This window comes from Pelecanus crispus, chromosome 5, assembly GCF_030463565.1.
Source record: "Pelecanus crispus isolate bPelCri1 chromosome 5, bPelCri1.pri, whole genome shotgun sequence".
Classification (NCBI taxonomy): Eukaryota; Metazoa; Chordata; class Aves; order Pelecaniformes; family Pelecanidae; genus Pelecanus; species Pelecanus crispus.
Window position 1 is genome coordinate 50,277,714 of NC_134647.1, and position 22,276 is coordinate 50,299,989.

A 22,276-nucleotide genomic window follows, 5' to 3' on the forward strand; every position below is an offset into this window, starting at 1 on the left:
CAGACTTCATTAACATATATCAACCTGAGCTAAAGCACAGTAACACTCACCACACTCACGTCCATCCAGAACATCTTGGACACTTCCACTGAGCAGCAAATTCAACATTTTCAGTAAAATCTGACTCATTGTCCAGCATATAATTGTCTCACCCAGCACAGACAGTGCTTAGAAACACATAATTTAGCCTTCACAAGCCAGACCATCTGTGTATTGTATGTTGCACAGCACATGTGCTTAGACTTCTGCCCAGGAAATTCTCAGCAGAAACGTGACAGCAAAATAATATTACATTCTCTGAGCTGAATTTTCAATCTTGGAGACCTCAGAAGAGGCAACTATCTTTATCTTTACAAACTGCAGGGAGACTTTGTGACAGAAAGAATACACCTGCCACTGATAATTCTTACAAGCTGAATTTTCATTTCCCACTTGTGCATTTAAAATCCTCTCTATGAATAAGTGCACCAAGTGTCAAACATGATGAAAAATCTTGCTCTCAAGTAACATTCAAAACTGTACTACTTCCTAACTGCCTTTCTGGACTTTCCAACAGGTTCAAGTTTCCTTTCTGCCATTTAAGTGCATACACTTTAGCCTTGCAGTACATTATTAGAACATGTCATACAATGCCTTTTTGGCTTCAAAGAGACAGGGTTTAAAAAGAACTTGATAAACTTCATTTTCTCTGAAAATTTTATGCATTAGAAAAAGTGTTTTATAATTAAAATCTGTTCTTTCCACAAGTCAAAAAATTAATTAAGGTAGGCACATACCACACTGAATTGTGCCGCCTGGAAAGACACATATGAATAGGTAAGATTGATTAACAACACAAGAATTACCATACTGAAGAGTCCAACATCTTACTTTGTCTAATATTCTGTCTCCAACAGTGTCCATGCTTAAAAGAAGGTGCTAAAAATACCTGCTTGTGTCTGCTGATTCATAAGAAGGTGTTTGTCAATGTTACTTTAAACCCTAAAGCAAAAAGGTGTGCAGACTACCCTTAAATATTAAGATGGGATGAGAGAAAGGTTCAGCAAATCCCAAAAGCAATGACTACAACTGGATGCATTTTCATTGCTTGGCAGTATGCCATAGCTGCAAATTTAAAAATAACCCAGAGGACACATCTATGTTATGCAGTGGATCACAGGGCAGAGACCCTCGACTCCGCACCACAGGCCTTCACAGTGACTCACAGCCCTGACAGCTGGGATCTATAAGTAAGTCTTGTTGCTGTCTTGCTACACCATGGTAAATAAGCATATTGAGAGGGGTTAAGTGCTTCACTAACATGTATAAACTGTCCATTTTTAAGTCAGCTCAGGAATCTCTGTACTGTGCTTCTCTTGCATGTCTTTAGGAATAATCATAGAATCATAGAATGCTTTGGGTTGGAAGGGACCTTGAGAGATCATCGAGGCCAAACCCCCCTGCAGTAAGCAGGGATTGAACCTGTGAACTTGGCGACACCTCATCTAAGCAGAGGTGAGTTAAAGAGAAGGGAATAATCTTCTAGTGTGGTTCATTTTACTCAATATCAGGATGGTTTAGATACCTGCATGTTTGGATTCCTCAGAACACACTAATCTAAAATGTTCACAGGAAAAAAAGAAAAACTGGCAGGTCAGAATTATCACATTTGCTTTATAAAACAGACAATGGACGGTCACTCACCATTCTTTTTCCAGGTAAGACTGGCTGGTGGGATGCCACTAGACTCACATATCAGGCTTATCAAGCTCCCTTCAATTACTGTCAGATGAGAGATGTCATCTGATCCATAAATACTTGGTGATACTGAAAAGAAATGTCAAATAATTGCAGCATTTGAAACAAAACTTTATCAGCCAACAGTAAGATCAAACAACACTCAAACAAATTTGTCCCGTTACACTCTAAAGCAATTACAAGGATGTATTGTCTTGCTGACAATGAAAACCAGATCCTGGGTAGGGAATAATACACTTGCAAATGACTGCATCTATCCTGCCAGCCTCTGAGGTCTGGTGCATGCATAGGCTCTATTTCTGGCTGACTTTTGAATGGACTTCACAGAACAAAGTCATTTCTGTGAATTATGTAAACTGACTCCAACTCTAAGAGCCTGCCTCATTCATGGCCTTAGTTCATAAACCTACAGATACCATCATTAGTCAGAAAGTGACTTTTAAAATTCAACCCAAGTTTTTCCTTTGATTCTTTCCTGCAGCAACACAGTGGCTGCCACATCCAACACTAAGGACGCAGCTAAGTGCCAGCTTTGCTTTACAGCTCTGTGACTGTAAACCAGTTGCAGACAAAAGGGACCACTGTTTTCACTCTGATTCTCAAAATCTTAAAGAACGTCAGTTCAATCACTAGGGAAGGGATAACTGCCTTCTTGAAATGGGGGAACCATCTTCATTGGATGAAAACAGTGTAGGTAACACTTGAAAAGAGACCAAAAAAAGCAGAGGAGAATGCAGGCTGAGACTGGCAAGTAAAATCTCACTAGTGAATAACTTATCCAGCACATTTTTAATGCATGTGACAGTAAACAGCTTCTCCTTCCGACACTTCAAAATATTTAGCAGCAACCAGATGTATGGGTTTCAGAATGACTGACTGCAGAGGGCTTTATTGTACTGTACTGGCTTCAAACCTTTCATTTGTCCTGCTTCTAGTCAAAAAGTTTGTGCCATTCTCTACGGAGGTACATCTTACATTTAACACATGGGCTGGTTCCTGGAACCAGAGTTAGCGCTCAGGATCTCACCAATCCTCAGAAGGATACATTTCCTGGATTTAAAATTTAAAAATATGGCAAGCAGGACTTCTGGTCCCTGAGTGTAAGCAAAGACTATAATTCTAAACAGTTATCCATGGATGACTTTCACAGGCAACTTTTGGTTTCTACTAAGCTTATTCCATCAACGCTGCTAACTAGCAAAGAATTATCCCTCCTTTCAAAATCCTACTGAAGTGGTCTCACTGCACAAAAGAACAAATCCACATCCCTCCAGCAGCTAAGGTCATTTGCAACGCTGCAGATCTTACCATTCTGGGGAGGGAGAGATGAAGATGACATGCACAGTTAATGGGTATATGCATTAGCATAGGAAAATTGCATGGTCTTGCACAGTACTACAATATCCACCTCTAATTTAAACACTGGGAATGTTTCTTTTTAATAAATGACAAAAGAATTCTGTACAAAAAATTGTAGTTTCATTGTTACAAACCCTGCTAGATAATTCTAGTCTTGTGATTTCAAAGCAAGAAATTAATTTGTAATAGCAAAAAAGGCACATTTAAATTTGCATATGGGGAAAAAATGATGGTGCAGAAAAAACACTCAAAATCAATTATTAAAATAAATGTCCTAAGCCACATTCATCATCTAGCCATAGGAAAGTTTTACTACAGCTATTTTTATGATTCAGCACTGATAACTTCGCAGAGCAAATAAAGCTAGGTAAACCAGCTTTTATTTATCTGAACTTCCACACTTCAGCATTTAAAAAAGTAGAAAGTTGGTAGATTACTTTAAATGGCATTAGAGTGCACAAATAGAAGCTATGGGTACAGAATCAGTTAGCTATAGTTCTAAACTACTATCATGCATGCAAACCCAGCCTGACAAAGGCCTACAAAGTAGCCAGTATTAATTTAGAACCAAACCAAAGCAATTTGAAAAATGTGTGCACTTTCTTGGGATTGTTAAACTACAGCAAATACAGTAACACCTCCCTGCATGAACCTCCGCAATTATGTGTTTATGAACTACAGAGGATTTTAGTGTCTCACATCACAATTTCACTCTGAGCTCCCTTACCATTCCTGGAATAAGCTTAATAAATCTTACCCCAAATATTGACATTATAGTTCTTTTCAGTTTTCCCAGCAACATTTGTCGCTTCACAAGTGTAACGGCCAGTGTCCTGTACTTGAGCTCCTTCAATCTAGGAAGAAAACGAAGACCTGGATTTCTTCTTCTTACATTGTTATACATAAAATTTCAGGGCAAGGTTGTCCAGGTTTCAATTTCTATTTGTACATTTGTCTCTCTACATATTAATAATACAGTATTACTCCTGCAAAATCTGTACACAAACATCCAGATGTCTATGACCTCCCTCACTCTTCACCCACCACTCTCTATTGTACCAGAGGGCCTAATGCTATCCAAACTCTAAAAGATATTAGTGCCTTCATGGTGGGTATACTCCCCAGAAAGCAATTGCCACCAGAGCCTGACCACCCAGTTTACCTTCAGTACGCTTCCATCTTCAGAGATGCTAAGACCTGGCTTTTTCAGCAAGGGTCGACCATCTTTGAGCCATGTCAGCACAGGTGGGGGAATAGCATTGCTCTTGCAGAGCAGCTCCACTGCTTGGCTCATGAGCACAGAGACGTTTTGTTCCTCCCCCATGATGTTTGGTGGAACTACAACAATAATTCAAAACAAGGGACCTTTGATCATTGCAGACTTCCCAGGGTAACCATACTGTGGAGTTAACAGTTTTCATTTAACAAAAATAAAATGGCAATTACTACCTTTCTGACACACAACTTAAGTCTCCTTTATAACACAAAAAAGCACCGGAATAATTTTTGTTACTGACAGAATATCCTCTACAGAAGATATATGCTAGTGAGATATCAGCTACAAAGAAAGCATGTAGATAAGCCAAGACTAGCAAAAAAATACTTGAAATATAGCTAGAAAGGAAAATCACTAGTATATAAAGAATGGGGAAGTACATTCCTGCTAAAAAGAAAAAGAGCTGATGAGCGAGAAGAAGAGTGAGTGAAAATTCTTTAAGAATTTTGTCCAGAGATGGCCAAATACAGAAGACAGAATGAGAACTTACATGGTTGCAGCCAAGTGAATGGGTTAATGACTTAATCATCAAGTCATAATCTACAATTTACTTTATTGTCTGTTTTGTGTGGTATCTGCTAGCTAATTACTGCAATTGTTGGCACTGAGCACTATATTCAGATTTGTACTACAGTTTCAGTGATAACATCATTACTACACTATTATTTCCAAATTATAGGGTAGAAAAATCAGCTTTTGGAATGAAAGTTTTCTGTTTAGAAGGAAAAAAAAAAGTGTTTCTGGACGTTTAAATTGAAAGCCATTAGCTGTTCTCGAACAGTGTCAATATTCAAGGAAATGCATTTTTTTTCCCCCATTTTTAAAATTATTTGTGTTTCCACAGTCAGAAGAACAAAGCAACTGAAAAGACAACTGAGAACTAAGTCTTGGAACACAGCAATTGAGCAATTTCCATGGGGAAAATGTTCATGTCTGGAGTCAAAAAGAACATGGAGGAAATATTAGACTGATGAGCTTAAATGGAAAGAATAAAGACCAGAAACTGCCACCTATGGCTTTGTATCAGTATTCATGGCTGAACTGAATGTCCTTTGGTAATGGCATGCTGTATGGTCAGAGGAAATCTTCCGAGACTCCCCAGGCAGCTTTGAGTCATTGACAGAATACTGCCACATTAAGAGTTTTAAAGTATTTCAGTGTCAGACACACTCTGACTTGGAAAATAGCAAGAGTGGAGCAGGCCATCATGGCCTACATTGCTGCAGCTTACCATCAACTCTCTACCAGAGGTTCCCTTTCCCAGATCAGAACCAGTGAGACAGAATTTGGGATTGCTTGTCATGCACACCACAGTGAGTCAGGTGCATTCATTTGCATCACTAATACAGGTAACTACAGCAAACTGCAGAGAGCAGAAGTGCTTTTACTGGGCTGCTTAAGCATGATCCAGAACAGAATTCCTGTTCGTGCCCTTAATGTGCCTTAATACATCCTTGAATCCTTAAAACAACCCATAGGGATTCCCTTTCCTTTCTTGTCATTTAAAAACATAATGCGTGTTCATTGTAAACTCTTGACATTAATGCAACATTAGATCTGCAATTAAATTATTTACAAAATCAAAACTCTCCTAGCAAGAATTACATTGTCTGGTTACATGTATCCAGTGGGATTTTTATGCTTCTTGTGTACTAAGACTGTTCAGTTTGCCCAAAAATCATTGACCAGGGCCAAATATAAGAGCTTTTATTGTCACTTCTCCTTCACTTTTTAGTTTTGTAATCCATTACTCCAGAAATTGCATGTCTGATTGCACAAAATATTGGGGTAAGAAGGAAGCAGTGGGACTGTCTGTGAGAAATCCTCTGGGGTTCACTCTGAAGAAAAAGAATTAATTAGCACATATGAGATTATAAAAGTCCCAAAGTGGTACTCAGTAAGCCAGCAATACAGTTCTCAAGATGTCCTGAAAAATAACATTAACAATAAAGCTTTGTTTTTCTTACACAGGAAGTACTAAGCAGAGAGCTGATTTCACAGTTTGGAAATAATTTAGGGAAAAGTCTGGTCTCTGTGGATAAGTGATAGAGTAACAGAAAAAAAAAAAAAAAAAACAACTGTTTATTTATCTTACTTTCTTTGTAGAATTCACAAAGGCCCAGATTCTTTACAAGTATTGTGGAACTGAAAATTGGAAGCTGATCCATTACTGTAGAAGGCAATTTTATTTCTAAATACTTTTCCACCATTTACTTTTCCTCTGATTACTTTTCCTCTCAGCTAAATGAATTGTGTTCAAAAGGAAACTGAGTTTATGAAAAAAGAGACAGACACTAAAGCATTTGTTTCTGAAGGAACAAGGTTTAAAATTAATCTAATTATGCTCATGGTAACTATATGCTACCCAGATTGTTCCAACTCCTAGACTGGCTCAGCGCACCACACATTTCTAACCATCTCAGCTCCAGCTGCACTCTGAATTACTTTCTTCCTGTGACTTCTTAATTACATTACCCATATGAGGCAAGTTCTAAGAGTAATATTACTTTTTGGTGACAGCCTCACTCAAGATGGCCCTGCAGCTGAGCTCAAACCTGGCCAGCTTCTAATACAATAGTATTTTTAAACATATAGAACTTCTAACTAACTCTTATTTTCATTTAGAATCATAGAATCGTCTAGGTTGGAAAAGACCTTTAAGATCATCCAGTCCAACCATTAACCTACACTACCAAGTCCACACTAAACCAATCAAGGGTAGACTAGACTAAACCATGTCCCGAAGTGCCACATCTACCCGTTTTTTGAACACTTCCAGGGATGGGGACTCCACCACCTCTCTGGGCAGCCTGTTCCAATGCTTGACTACCCTTTCCGTAAAGAAATTTTTCCTAATTTCCAGCCTAAACCTCTCCTGGCGCAGCTTGAGCCCATTTCCTCTCGTCCTATCGCTAGCTACTTGGGAGAAGAGACCAACACCCACCTCACTACTACCTCCTTTCAGGTAGTTGTAGAGAGCGATAAGGTCTCCCCTCAGCTAAAATGGACAGAGGTTCCAGAAAATAAAAGAGAAATAATAAATATATCCATGCCACTTGTGTCGTTATGTATACATACACACCTGTCCTCAAACTCCAAAAGGGATCTTGATATTCCTTGCTCTAGACATAAAGTGTTCCAGCCCACATTAACCTTGAGCTTGCTTGCCATGCCAGAGTCCTGACTTTCTGAACTGCCCCTTGGCAGATACAAAAGTAGCCATGACTCAAGTCACGAGTATCCTAACCACAGTGCACTTACAAGAAGTCACTTCTGAAAGCCAAACTTGAAAACAAATAACCTGGCCAGCTGTCCCTTATTCACCTTAGAAAACATCCAAACTTCTAACTTCTCTTGCAAGATTTTCCAGACTTCTGCTTACGGTTGCCATAAAGCTAAGAGATTGGCAGACCCAAAACCGTTCTCTCTCCACTGACCTACTGAAAGCAGAAGCAAAACCGCAATTCCAAAACCCTCTCTCCACATCTGGTACCATAAGATTTCTAAAACAAATGGCAGATCATTGTTCATCCTCATTTCACTGGTGTACAAAACCACTGAGCTGTCCAGGCAAACTTAAAACTTGCTACAGTCAAACTCCCTGGCATTCCTCCTAGCAGTATGTCATGCTCCTTGATATCAGTACATCACCAATAATCACTAAGAAAGCAATATGAAAAGGCATCTTATACAAGTCACAGGAAATCAGGATGAAGCTCATACAAGTTACAAGAAATCAGAAAGAAGGACAAATTCACATGAGTTCAGTCAAAAAGACTGCAGAATTAACTTACTGACATAATTTGGAAAACTGACAAAGTACAAACACTAAAGATACATTCCCTGCTTTTTGAAAGAGACAAAGTTGACTGGTTAGGCTCAATACAGTGTCATTGTTAGCACTAAAAGAGTCACCACCATTTAGGTAGGCACAGTAAGGTCTTGAAAATGGAACAGAAACTGGAGAGCTGTATGGCAACCTCACATTGACTCATTCAGGTTCCATAGAGACAACCTAGCCCTGGCCCCAATAACATCTTTTGCCCATGGGATCTACGTGGTTTTTTTACACAAAGAAAAACATGTATTTTCTCCTGTCATTTATAAATGAGGCTTTATGTATTAAACTTAGAAATTCACTGTTACAGCTACATTTCTTCAAGGATACACAGAAGAACATACATGCATACTTTAATACATGTGTACATATGTGTGTATATATATAGTTTTACTTACATACATACACGCACACACCTCATCACTTTGTCTTTCATTATGGATTGGAACAATTTTTCTTCAATGTTGCTAAAGGTCTGTGCCACAGTGTGTTTAATTAAAGCTCCATGCACAGTTTTCATGACCAAAAAAAATAGAGGGATTTTCAGAAAATCTCACCATAAACTCTGAGATCAGTATCTCTCTGGCTTTCGCCCGCAGCATTCACTGCAACACAAGTGTATTTTCCTGTGTCACTGATCTGAGCACTAGTCAATGCCAAGACTCGGCCTCCAGACAGAACCTGGAATACAAGCACACCACATTGAGAATACACACCTCAATGTGAAACACAAGCAGAGAGAACTACTAGGTTTCAATTCAAAACAAAATACTTGTTTTGCCACTGCTTCCCACCATCTCTGTGTTCCCTACACACTTCCCTGCACTCTGTTGGTCTCTTTTGATTGAGACCTGCAAAAGCAGAAGTCTAACTTCATGCAAGTCCATAGGGAACTCCTCAGTTCCTCCTGAGGAACTCCTCACACATCTTTGCAGGACCCAGACATTCTTCCCTCTTACCAGTTTCAAACATTGTCACACCTTTTGTCTGTGCCCTGAGTTGTCCACATAGTATACAAATTTCCCCTCTTTCCTTTCAGATCATAAAACTAGTTTTCATAAAACAAACATCACCTCTCCTTTTAACTCTGAAATATCTCCTTACATCAGGGGTCGTCTCTTTTTTTTTTTTTTTTTTTTTTTTTTTAACGAATTACCATTTTATGTAACAAGATATTGCACAATCTTGAGCTCTACAGATCTTTTCAGCATAGGAATACGATCCAATTTCCTCTTCTTGCCAGTAAGTGAAAAATTTGCTGATGCAAGCTCTTACTTAGTATGAAATCAGTTGAAAAGACCACCTTATTTCAATATATCCATATCTTCTACTTCACACAGTAACTACTGGAGCTAAACTTGCACCAATAAACTAGAGCAAAAGGCCCTATACTCTCTTTCCAAAAATCTCTAGCTTATACAGTTCCGTTAAACTGTACTGGTTTTAAGGTCTCCTACCACAACAGGAAACAGCACAGATAGCAGGATTTGAACCCAGTACCTGGAGTCCATCGCTAAAACTGTAAACAGGGCTACCATCTTTTAGCCACGTCAGAATAGGCGCAGGGATGCCTCTTGCTTCACACTCCAGTCGCACCAGATTATTAACCACGACTGTCACCATGTCACTGCTGCCAGAGATTGATGGTGGGACTGAAAAAAAAAAAAAAAAAAGAAAGAAAACAAAGGTGAAACAGCTACGTAAGAGTATTAATCACTATGAAATTAAATGGGCCGCTTGCTTTTGTACATTATTTCTTTTTCTGCAAGGCACTACATTGCTGGAATGATTTCTCATGTTACTCCTACTGAGCTCTTGTCATTTGTTTGCTCTGTGCCAAATCCTACTCTTTACTTACATAAGCAGTCAGATAACTTCAGTGAAACTACTGTGAGCAAGGTAAGCAGGACTGGGCCCACAGCCCAGAGGACAGCTGCGAAACCCAGAAACTATAACATAAAACCAGGAAATATTTCCTCAAACTTTTATAATATTCCATTTAGGCCTTGTGAAAGGCATTAAGAGTGGTGGGGATTAAAGAAAGAAGTTTATCATATAAACTGCATAAAGCAAATACACGCACAGAGTAATAAATTGGCCTTGCGAAGCATATGTGAACATTTACCAGATTAGACTGTGTAACATCTGCCTGTCTGATGATAAAAAACATCTTAATGGAACATCTCAAAACACTTACTATAGGTATACAGTCGAGCAAATTTTGTAGAGCTATGTTAAAAAGGGAGACAAAAGTATTAAAAACTGGAGATGTTTCATTTACCAGGAGAATCAAAACAATTTTATTTGCTCCCACCACTAATAACTTAGTAATAAAGCTTTACTGTCAGTTTCAGTACAAAACTTGATATTTGGAGTCATGCCTAGAAAGAGATGAGCATGGTGTGATCTACTAATACATATCCTATGCGAGGAAAAAAAAATGTATAAAATTCTGAACTGACAATAAGAATCATTAATAAATTCAGCAACTTCTAAGAGCCTCTAACTCAGGCTACCTACTCTTAGGTAAATTCCAGTAATAGCAGAAATGGCAGAAAAAAAGCAAGTGTGATTTTATAATCTTTTTTCCCCCCACACATGCACACAGTTCACCTATTTCACTACAACAGCATCCATTGTTCTCAAATGCCTGAAAAAGTTAGTGGTGGGAAAGAAGGGGAACAAAAATTAATACAATAAAATCATATGAACATACTAAACTGGAATTCAACCTGCTTCCTTTAGTAGGCCTGTCTAGTTTCATTTAATGTTGAGCCTGAAGTATCAAGCATTGTTTTTAATGCAAAAACGACCTGAAAATTTCTACCATAGCTACTGCATCCACAACACTATTAACAACAAAAGCTGTTGAATACAACCAGTAATCGAGCAACATAAGTGGTCATTCACAATGCCAACTGCCATACAGAAATCTAGAGCAGGCTTTCAGTAAATGCAGCGTAACTTTCTGCACTTGACACTTCAGAGTCTTTTCTCCATTAAGTAGTCATTCTTGCTTCCATTATTAAGAGGGGGGAAAAAACTCAAGGTTTCTTTTCTTAAACTCATAAACTCTAAGTAAACTGGATGATAAACTTATTCACGGTAAATTCAAAAAGCACTCTATTGTAAGCCTGGCAGGACACACACAAACTGAATTAAGTAGGTTCATGAATAGGTGTTTCACCTTCCTTTGATGCAATTAGTTCTGGCTGCAACTGCATATATTCTGTTCTGGAAGGGGAAACAATTTTATGCGTCTAAGTCAGAAAGTATTAGCTCCGTAGAAAACTCCGGACATATCCACTGAAATTCCGCCACCCGCAGAAAGACACACATATACTCAGGAGTTATTTTTCATTTTTTGGTTTAACCACAATAATGACCTTGGCTCTAAATATTTCCTGGGAATTATCACTGGGTGGGGTTAATTGCCTTTGACCACATCTTGAGCCGTCAGTTTTTCCCATGATGGTCATTAATTCCATGGAAATGTACTGCCCAACTCATTATTTGTTAGTTAACATCAATAGGAACTACATACTCTGCGTGCATCTCAGCTGGGGACACTGTGCCAAATTTGGGCCACAGTTTTGCACGGAAGACTCCCACAGAAAATCAGCTACATGTGTATGCATGTATCAAACACAAGAATTTGGATTATGGCCCCATCCAAAAGCCACTGAAATCAGTGGAAAAGCTCCAATTTCGCTTTTGATCAGGTGTCTCATGTCTAAAAACACCCACACTTCCACTTCATCTTATTACATGCAGTACATTTCTCTTTAAAACTCTTGGATTATGAGAAAGCATTTGATCTAAGTCCTTTCATTATCTACTGTGAGCTTTAAAGTCATCTACAGCAAAACCCAGCAATTGCAAGGCCTTCCAAATTACTGAAGTGATAACACAAATGCCTCTTCCACAAATCTGGTATCTCTACTCATTCTTCCTAGAACTGACTTCCCTTAACACGTTTTCCTAATTCAAAACATGTATTCATGTTGCTGAAAAACAGAAGAGTGAATTTTCTTCCCTCTGACCCCTGCTGTATGTCTTCCGGTATGATGGTGTGATGAGTGATGGCAAGTCTGCTAAGCAGACTTGAAACTTGAAAAGTGCACGTAGGTGGTTTTTTTGTAAGTTTTATAATACTTACCATGAACCTGAAGACTGTAAAACAACTCAGCTGTGCCCGCTGTGTTGACAGCCACACACTTGTAAATGCCAGTGTCGGAGATCTGAGCACCCTCAATCTGCAGAACTTGCCCTCTGTTCAGAAAAGCAGCACTTGCAGCACTGGTAAGTGGATGATTGTCTTTGTACCATGTGATAGCTGCATAATGAAAGGAAAGATGGAAAAGTTGCCAAAAATACCCCCATTACAAACACAGGGACTAAATAGCCTTCAAACTTTCCATCTAAGTTTTCAGATACATAACACCAACATTTACAAACCAATATCAATCATAATTAATAACAGCAAAAAGTAACTAGAAAATGAGGAAATCAGTAACATTTGTGCAAAATACTAATTATGCCTAGAGAATTCAATAGCAAACTTGACACTATCATCCATGCATACCATGTATTTATGAAAAAAGTGTTCTGAAGTTAAAAACTTATCACACAAAGCATACTTATAGAGGATTTACTCATCTCATACCAAGGCCAACAGCAGCTGTTTCAAAATATCCAATAATATTATAGATACAATTTTTTCACCTTTTACCCTGAAGTATTGCTACATTAAACTGAACCACCTGGGAAAGTTTACAGAACCAAAATGCAAGCAACCAAATCAAAGTTCAACTGACAGGCTGGAAAACTGAAAATAAAGCCCAGAAAACTGGTATTACTCAAAAAGAAAATTTTATAGGAACTTGATAATCAACAAAATCTGAGGACTTTTTTTTGCATCTCAGCCAAAAGATGGCACCCTCCATCAGCAGAATGTATAACTAATGTTTTACTGGCATCACTTCACTATTCAGTTAGATGAAACTGATACTTACTGAATCATTTTGTGTAGCACACAAGTTTTCTGTGAAAGACACAACATTCAAGAAGCAATCTGGCCTGACATAAACAAGACAGCAGACAAGCTTCTTTTTCAGTGTGATGTTGCGCTATCACTTTTTTTAGCTCATGTCGTATCTTGACATTAGTATGTAGCATCACATCATACATAGAAGAGGTGAACAAACTGGTTTTATTTCATAAATTACATGAACTCCATAATTTTAATTGTTTGTCCTAAAACAGTTGGCAATTTGATGAGACAAAAAGAGTGCAAAATGGACATAAAATCCTTATGTTTTCATAACATTTTACATACACCCCCAACAATTTCAAATTTTGTTTTATACAGGTATAAATGATTCTAGAAAATAATACTTGCTGAGAATTAGTTCTTTAAAAGGCAGAGAAGGTGAACCTAGATGCTCACCTGAAATTTAGTAACACCCTTCTGAAAATGGGACTATCATCAGCACAAGAATAAATTGCTATACTAGATATAATATATTGGTTATACATTATTCTCCAAGTTTTGCTGTACAATAATTAATACAGAAAATTATTCTCATATTAACATGGTATTTTTATATACCAGCAGAACAAGGTGGGAACAAAAAACACACACTGGAAAAAAGAAGGAAATAAAAATTTATCTGCATATCTCAACAAGAAGAACAAAAAAAGATTAACTGTAAAAAAAAAAAAACAAAACAACCCAAAACAAACAAACAAAAAAACCCCTAATCTAAAAGTCCTAGCACTGAAGGAATCCCAGCAATGAAGTAAGTAAAATCCAGGTTGCTTTAGATTTTTTTGAGTTCAGAAACAATTAAAAAGATCCATCAGTCTTAGCAGGAGCCAAACTCCTTCAGCTCCCACTTGGGTAAATGTCTATGATTTCTATGGGAAACTCACCTTAAATAAAAAAAAAAAGAAGAAAAAAAAAAATTATAATTCCACAAAATAGGAGAAAAATAAAACACAAACAGATATATATGGCCTAGTTTTCAAAGCTTAAAATATAAGGAGAACCCAGAAATTCATTAGTATAGTTTATCACTGGGGTAAGCCACAGAAAGCACTGTACAGACACAGAAAATCTACTCATTCTCACAGGCAAAGGGCCCAGACCAAACAAAGAGCCTCCTATTAATTTCAACAGACTTTAGATAAGGCCCTTCAGACATGGCCGCATTTCACAAGCACACTCAATCCACAAGGTATCGTTTTAAGTCTGCCCTACACTATAAAATATTGACCTGACAGGGGAAAAGAGTGGATGTGTTTAAAGCTGATCTAGCAGAAGCCTAACAGTATTCTTGTCTATGGACAGGACATCGTTGTACGTGCAAGGGAGTAGATTATCCTTGTGTTTTTCATTCGTTTAATTAAAAATGGTGGGGATTACTGAATTCCTCAATACTTACTCCACATCAGTTGATATACTGACATTTCCCATTATATATAGCATTTAATAGTTTCTAGCTAGTTTAAAAACCACAGAATTAACTTCACATTCAGAATAATTTTCAAAAGACACATAAAAGTGAAAACTTTTTATCAGATCTGATTCATGTTCTCAAGGTGCATGTGCATACCTGGCAGAGGGTTCCCAGACGCTCTGCATTCAAGATGGATTGGATTATTCACCACCACTGTTTCATTTAACATTTTCCCTGCATCTTCCAGACTGGGTGGTTCTGGGAAAAGACAAAGGCATCAGGTTTTCATTAATTCAGCCACCCACCTAGCAGAACATCCAATCACAAAGTAATCTGCCCTCTGAGAAACTTTGGGCAATGAATTGCACAAGCTTCAACTAACAGCTGGATGACCAAGGAATTTCTCAAGAAAGTTCATCTTCGAAATGAGAATACTCTCTAATTGTATAACCTCATTAGTGTTAATAGAAATAAAACATTATTTTTATTGGTTTTTATTTTTTCAAGAAAAATGGCACTTAAAATGGACTTGTAGGAAATGGGTGCACAACATAGAACAGTAATTCTTCTAACGTGGCAAGCTCATCTCACTTCAGCCGGTAACATTAAACTGAATGTTGTACATGGCTTTAACAAAGCAAGACTGCTTACCTTACTAAGGTCTATAAATTTGCAAAATGACAGAAACACCAGATAATGACACTTTGAACCTGAAGACTGAGAACAAAAGAGGTATTTGTGAGCATGGGACTGACACTAAAATTAACTATGATGCAATTATCACAGTAGAAGATGAGCGTGGTTTCTCTTTCTAAGTCTCATCCATGGAGATACTGCAATCTCTCTTCATTTCAGTTTAGCATTTTCCAGTTACTGGAAATTTGGTTTGACAATGAAAGTCAACATAATCATACTCATCATGAGCATTTTGCCACAGTCCATTCCTGCACCTCCTGTATCCTTTGAGGATTGCATCATGTCATGAATGCACAATACTTCGTGACCACTTCTGAGGCAAATATACGTAAATCATGGTGAGAGCATTTATTAAATTCTCATGCAAACAAGAGCTTCTCAAGTTTCCCTGATTCTTTTTATAATGTTTTTAGCTAAAAAAATAAAATTCCTTTTAAACAGTCTGAAAAATCCCCTCATAAGAGAATGTTTCTTTCTCAGAAAAGTCATTCCTGTAAAATTTCCCCATTGCAAGGTCATGGGGAATGCCGTTATCCCCAGAAGACTTGGATCAAATTAATAATGCCAACAGTGGTACATCGTATCTCGATTCAGAAACAGAGTACCCTTCTGAGTGGTGGGTTAGTTGCAACATGTGGCTTCTTGGGGTACCTCTGAACAGAAGAGTTAACTGGAAAGGCATTCATTTCTGTGGCCCTCGGTACCACATGAGAAAGGCTAAATCCCAAGACAGATAGCTTTTGCCCTGACCTCTTACTAATGGAGTGGGACAAAGAAAGAAAACTGAACAATGGATGTGCAGAGACAACAAAAATGCCAGAGAGCTTAAAAGAGAAGGGAATACAGACATAAAAAAGCTGCCTTAAAACCAGCCACATTTAGCCTATAACTAGAGGCAGAAACATTACCATGCACATGAAGCCGAACGTGCTGTTGGGCTTCTCCTGCAGCATTTGTTGCCACACAAGTGTATCGGCCAGCATCTTCAAGCAGGGCCTTGACAACTTGCAGAATACGGCCTGAAGACTCCAGCTGTACCAAAACAGAGAGCAGGGAATCACTTTACACAATGATCCCAGGCAGAGCCGCTAAGCATAATGGCGAAGCAGACAAGCAGACATTTACGCTGAACACAGCCAAGGCTCATCTTTCAAGCAGACATTTATGCTGAATACAGCCAAGGCTCATCTTTCTTCTAACCTGGGGCTAATATTCATGCAAGAGGTGTCTTGGTAGTTCAGAGACTTCAGTGTTCCTGCGACATCAGAACTGTTAGCTGTACAGCTGTGAGGAGACCTAGATGGCAGAGGGGCAGGCAAGCAAGGTGAAGAGGAGGCTGCAGGCAGAGAGAGCTGCTGCTGGCAAGATGTCAAAAACTGCTCCAGCCTAAAGTAAATCAAAGCCATTACAAGCACTCGACACCCTGGAGCATGCAAGCACTGGGAAGGGCTGTTTATTGAAAGTCAGAATCTCACAATGAGAAGGGAATATATAGGTAGGTGCTGCAATGGCAGTGCTTATTGAAAAACTCATCTAAATCCCTCCTCACCGTGACAGGTTGGTAAAGCCACCTCGTAACTGGCAGACAACCATACCTTGAAGGTTAAAGTACAACTGAAAGGAGCCAGATGCTGAATTTACAGTCACGGACTCTTCTGGTATGGAAGTGTCTAATGGGATTCAGTCTACTAAATACTGCTATTCAATCTGAGATACCATCCTATGCAGGTGAAAAGCCCATTGCTCTCCAGGATGGATCTTTAGCATCTTTATGTCACAGCGTGAGGGAAGCAGAAGGAAAAGCAGCACTAACATGTATAACATTGTAACTATCTTTCATGGTTTGGATCCCATAAAAGAGTAGTGCTTACTCTTATATTTCCTCTGGCTGTGTTTACTGGTTGACCATCTTTTAACCAAGTTATGGAAGGGCTGGGAATACCATTGGCTATGCACTGCAGCATCACAGGCTTGTATATCACAACAGCTCTCTCGGAAGTCCCAGCTGATTTGATGGTTGGAGGAACTGCAAGAAGCACCAGAAACAAAAATGAAGTCTCATTTGAATATATACATTTAAATATAGAGAAGCAATATCCCACAGGTAAGAGCAGCTCTACTTCTATGTCATCTACTCTCATCTCCAATTTTTCAACCCACTAATACAAATAAACATTTACAGAACATTTGAGTACCTTCTTGCCAGCAATTTAAAATAAAGGCAGTCTGCTGCTTTCCCCCTCACCCTTGAGTAACCTACCATGCACAGTAACATCAAATTCCCTTTCATGTTGTCCTGCCTTATTTGCAGCCACACATTTATAGCGGCCAGTGTCTGACACTTGAGCTCGAGAGATGAGAAGTTTTTGTCCATTTAATAAGAACTTATGTCCAGCTCCCTCTTCAACCGGTTGACCATCTTTCAACCACCTACCAAAAAGAAAGTACAAACTCAGATCTCTATGAAAGTAAAATCAACGACACTCTAAAATATGCACAATTCTGCTAAACAGAATGTCTTGGTAACTCTATTTGTGTTTCTAGGAAGGTGTGGAGATGTTGGGTACTATTCTGCTTTTCCAAGTACCACAGACCAAAATGATTTATCAGAAGGGAGTATAGGGGAACAGGCACTACAGAAGTCAGAAGGGTGATGGCTAGGAAGCAGTAGTGAAAGCAAATGCCAGAGGCAGACAGAAATCTCCAAAGCAAAAGCAGTCACTGGTGGCAGATGAAAAGTATACAGTTGCATTAGCAAGGGAATGACAGTTTTGTCAGCTCTTTTTATCTATCCTAATTTCTAGTACATGCATATTGGTACAACATACCAAACTACTTTAAAACAAAATCCTGATCCTGCCATATGTGTGCCTGACACTGTCTTCAGTGAAGCCAGGAGTTTGTCCTCCACACATTAATCATCACTAAATAACATGGGCAGTTCATAAAGACTACCTCCAAGCTCACCTAATCAACCAGCAGATTTTTTTTTTTCCTAGTGTTATAGCAATCCCCTTACGTGATAGTTGGTGAGGGTGTGCCTGTTGCTGAACAATCCAACTCCAAAGGGCTATGGAGAATCACAATGTAGTCCAAGAGCTCACCCCCAGCTTCCACAAATGGTGGGACTGTAAGAGAGAAAGATCCATCAACAGAAACACTTAAGCATTAGAAATGTCATAAAAGTCTATCTCAAATACTTATGTTAAAAAAAAAAAAATCTTGACATCTATCTCACTTTGGGATACACACAGATTTGCAGTTCATCACTTTCTTTCTGAAGGAAAACATCTACCCAATAATATTTTGTGGTTTCAGATTACCCTCCTTATTCTTTTTTATTGTTTCTTGTTTGTTTTTTCCAGATTCTGTCTGAACAACCTTGTGAATGGGGTGGGGGACTTTTAGTACCCTCTTTCTGAACAACCTCATGAATGCAGCATGTATGGCGGGGGGTGTGGGCAGACGACTTTTAGCACCCTCTGTCACCAAAGGAGAAAACAAAGGTGCAGAGGACCGTCTTCTAGGTCGTCTTCACCCTGTCTCATTCTGTTACAGGAGCGGCTGGGCTGGGGAGGAAGCACTGCCATACAGCTCCTCCCAGCTCCTTCACTGACTAGCAAGACCAGTGAGAAATACCTGGAGTGGCAGAATGGATGCTCTACATCTGCAGGCAATAGTATGTAACATTCTTCAAGAGGGCAGTTCAAAGCCTAAAAATCAAGTCTTTAAAGTTCCTAAATAAACCCTTCCATGTCAGGAGAATGTGATTAACATTTGTATAATTCATTTACCTAGAGACATTCAGAAGGGACTGCTGAGATTCAGACCATGGTAAAGGATTCAATGGAAAAAGAAGAAAAAAATCTTCTTCATGAAAGGTTCAAATTTGCACAACACAGCTCAAACTCAGAGAAAGGTGTTCTTCCCCCAGAGGCAACTACTGAGTGCTATTTTTTAATTGATTCCTTTCATATCTATGATTTTCTTCTAGAAAGGCAAGTTAGAAGAATTTTAGAGGTTCGTGAGGATAATATTTACCTACCACATGCATGAAAACTCTTCAAGAACTAACCTGAAAGTAAGAGTCTTCAAGCTGTCCCATAACCCTGGACAGAAAAAGCATGCAGTGCCCACGTTTAACTATGTACGCAACTTGACTAAGTGATCTTTCATATAACGATACTAACAAAAATAAAAGCATGCTTTATTAGGCTTATGGAAATCTGAGAAATCAGTAGTTCTGTTGTTCACACACCTAAGATTTCAACTTCATATTTGATTTGTTGTTCTCCAGCTATGCTTGTGGCCACACACAAATACTGGCCCCGATCAGCCTCAACAGCGTTCAGAATCTCCAGCTTCTTCCCTCCAGATACAATGCGGAGATTGTCGCTTGCTTTCACAGGCACACCATCTTTTAACCAGGTCAGGAGGGGCGGAGGGTTGCCAGCAGCTTTACACTCTAACATCAGTGAATTGCCAGCAACCACCTGCCTGTTCTGGGCTGTGTCAGCGTTGCCCTCAATTACTGGAGGAACTGTAGAAAGGAAACAATATATTGCAAGTGATTAATTCTGTAGCCAGAAAATGTATTAAGAGCAAATGGAGTAGTTCCTCCCCACTCACTTTGGCTCTATATGCCATTATGTCACGCACAATTTCATGTGAGAATTTGCTACCAGTGCAAGCCAAGACAAAGAGGAAACAGAGAAGTCAAATGATGTAGTTCAATATTGACCAGTTGTATAAAACAGAGGATCTGCAGGGCTTTGAGATGGAAGAACTAAATCTGAAGGTCTTAAAACAGTACACAAAATCCCACCCAGAGTGGGTATCTCAGATAAGTGTTGTTCAGCATGTATATGGGAGAAAGAGAAAGGATACATGGAGAAGAAATAGTTTTGATAATTCACTAAAGCATGGTATCAAGGCCCCTGAAGTCAAGAGCTTTTTGAAAGTCACACAAAGCACAGGGTGTAAAGCTCCCTCTGCATGGTCCTTCTAATACAGGCCAGACTTTAAACACAACAATTGACTGCTGGCCATCCTTGACAGGCCTGCAGAGGTTGTTGATGTTATGAAGGCATAAAAGCTTTCAAATCACACTTCCTGTAACATGGCAAATAACAAAGTTCAATGAACTTTTGCTTACCATAGACATCCACGTCATATATTTTTTCAGCAGCTCCAGCAGCATTGGTCACACGGCAAGTGTACTTTGCAGAATCTGATACTTGGGCCTGAGGTATCTGCAGGAATTGCCCTCTATCCACATACAGAGCTTGGGGGCTGGAAATAATTGGGCGTCCATCTTTGTACCATGTAATTGTAGGAACAGGGATTCCCTTGGTTTCGCATTCCAAATGTATAAGATTGTGAAGAAGTGCTGACAACTCTGTGGTAATATTCCCTCCTTTAATACTAGGAGGGACTATTTCAAAAGACAAAACAACAGTATTAAAGCCTTCGTATACAAGTCTGTGTAGATTTAAATAGATTAAACATTAGAATGCTGTAAAGAATGAAAGATTTTAGCTTAATCAAAATTCCAACCCTTCCTGGTGTTTTTTGTTTGTTTTTTTTTTCCCCAGCAGAGTTATACATTGCCTGTATAATTCTCTGGGGCACACTGAGAGTTGAAAGCATGAAGAGAATGCAATATAAAAGGAATCTAACGTCAAAGGGCCACCATATACTTAAGAAACAAGTGCCACAGCAAGGGGCATTACAAAGCATTGCTGCCCCACTAGAGGTACCCGGAAACATTTTACCTTCTAGGCTCCAACATGTGCCAAGTTAGGACAGCAATGCATTTGGGCATGGCTCTGCCTCTTCCCTGTCTCTGAGGGGGAAGAGCAATCCCTGTATACCTTGGGAGGTGCATCCTCCCAACAAGGAACAGCAACCTGCTATTTAAAATACAAAATACATCCAAGAGCCTCTACAAATAGAGTGGGAACTGCTCAGTACTCAAAACTTCTGAAGATGAAGTCACTTACTTTGAGACTAAACATGAGCTTAGCAGTCTAGCTTTATGCTCCTATTTTTGAAACTTTTGGCCCGAAGTAATTTCCCTTGCTCACTAGGCAGCAGTACTCAGATTTTTCTAGCAAACAAGCTCTCATGTAAATCAGCCAATATAAAGAGTTCGTAAATCTCTGTAGAAGTAATAAAAACACAGTGCAATTGGCAACAACTAAATTTATGACTGCTGAAAGTACCAGACACATCTGGCAGACACATTAACTCCTCTGCTGCCAAGCATGCTCAGTATATCCTAGACTTCCACAGCATTCATTTAAAATGCCACTGCAGAAATGTAAAGCAAAGTGTCAGTGAATGGATCTACACCTGAGATGGGTGTTGCAGATTATCAAACAATGATGAAATATTTTTGTAAGTAAATTATTTGTGTGCAAAAATAAACCTATAAAATATGCTGAAACACACCCAAGTTCAAAGACCAATGCATTTCCTCTATCAGCAAATGCTTTCACGCACAGAGATGGGGAATGGTTTTAACATGGTGTTTTGGGAAAATATCAAAGCCAAAAGTAGGGCTAAATAGCTAAAACAAAGTAAGGACTAGCAAGAATTAGCATCTAGGTTTCCTCACTTACTCTGTAACTTCTTTTTGTCCCACCAGGATTAATAAATTTAAAAGTAAAGAGAGATTCCGTTCTACAATCACAAATTCACCTACCACTTCCAAAGAACTTTAAGTAAGGTCTACTCATCTGCAAGGATTTTATTTGTGTGGGGTTTTTTATTCCTCTAATCTCACAACAGCCACAATCACCTGCAAGTCCTCACAGTATTTTCTTTGTTCCCAATGGAAAAAGAATTCACTATGATTGGTGTACAGGCATACTTTTGTGCATGTGGTTACTCTGTGCTTCAGAAACA

General features: G+C 38.9%; 1 protein-coding gene across 1 annotated transcript in view; it reads right to left on the bottom strand.

Moving 5' to 3' along the window:
• Window positions 1-22,276, bottom strand: part of HMCN1 (hemicentin 1) — a 213,424-nt gene that overhangs the window by 78,695 nt on the left and 112,453 nt on the right. Inside the window, exons 31-43 of the mRNA XM_075710119.1 lie at window positions 20,523-20,801; window positions 19,626-19,907; window positions 18,387-18,495; window positions 17,628-17,797; window positions 17,239-17,393; window positions 16,276-16,399; window positions 14,828-14,929; window positions 12,370-12,546; window positions 9,711-9,862; window positions 8,768-8,891; window positions 4,259-4,434; window positions 3,854-3,950; window positions 1,684-1,806 (exon numbers count right to left, since the gene is read on the bottom strand). Of these exons, the coding sequence (XP_075566234.1) occupies window positions 1,684-1,806; window positions 3,854-3,950; window positions 4,259-4,434; window positions 8,768-8,891; window positions 9,711-9,862; window positions 12,370-12,546; window positions 14,828-14,929; window positions 16,276-16,399; window positions 17,239-17,393; window positions 17,628-17,797; window positions 18,387-18,495; window positions 19,626-19,907; window positions 20,523-20,801 (2,070 nt within the window). The remainder of the gene's footprint in view (window positions 1-1,683; window positions 1,807-3,853; window positions 3,951-4,258; window positions 4,435-8,767; window positions 8,892-9,710; window positions 9,863-12,369; window positions 12,547-14,827; window positions 14,930-16,275; window positions 16,400-17,238; window positions 17,394-17,627; window positions 17,798-18,386; window positions 18,496-19,625; window positions 19,908-20,522; window positions 20,802-22,276) is intronic.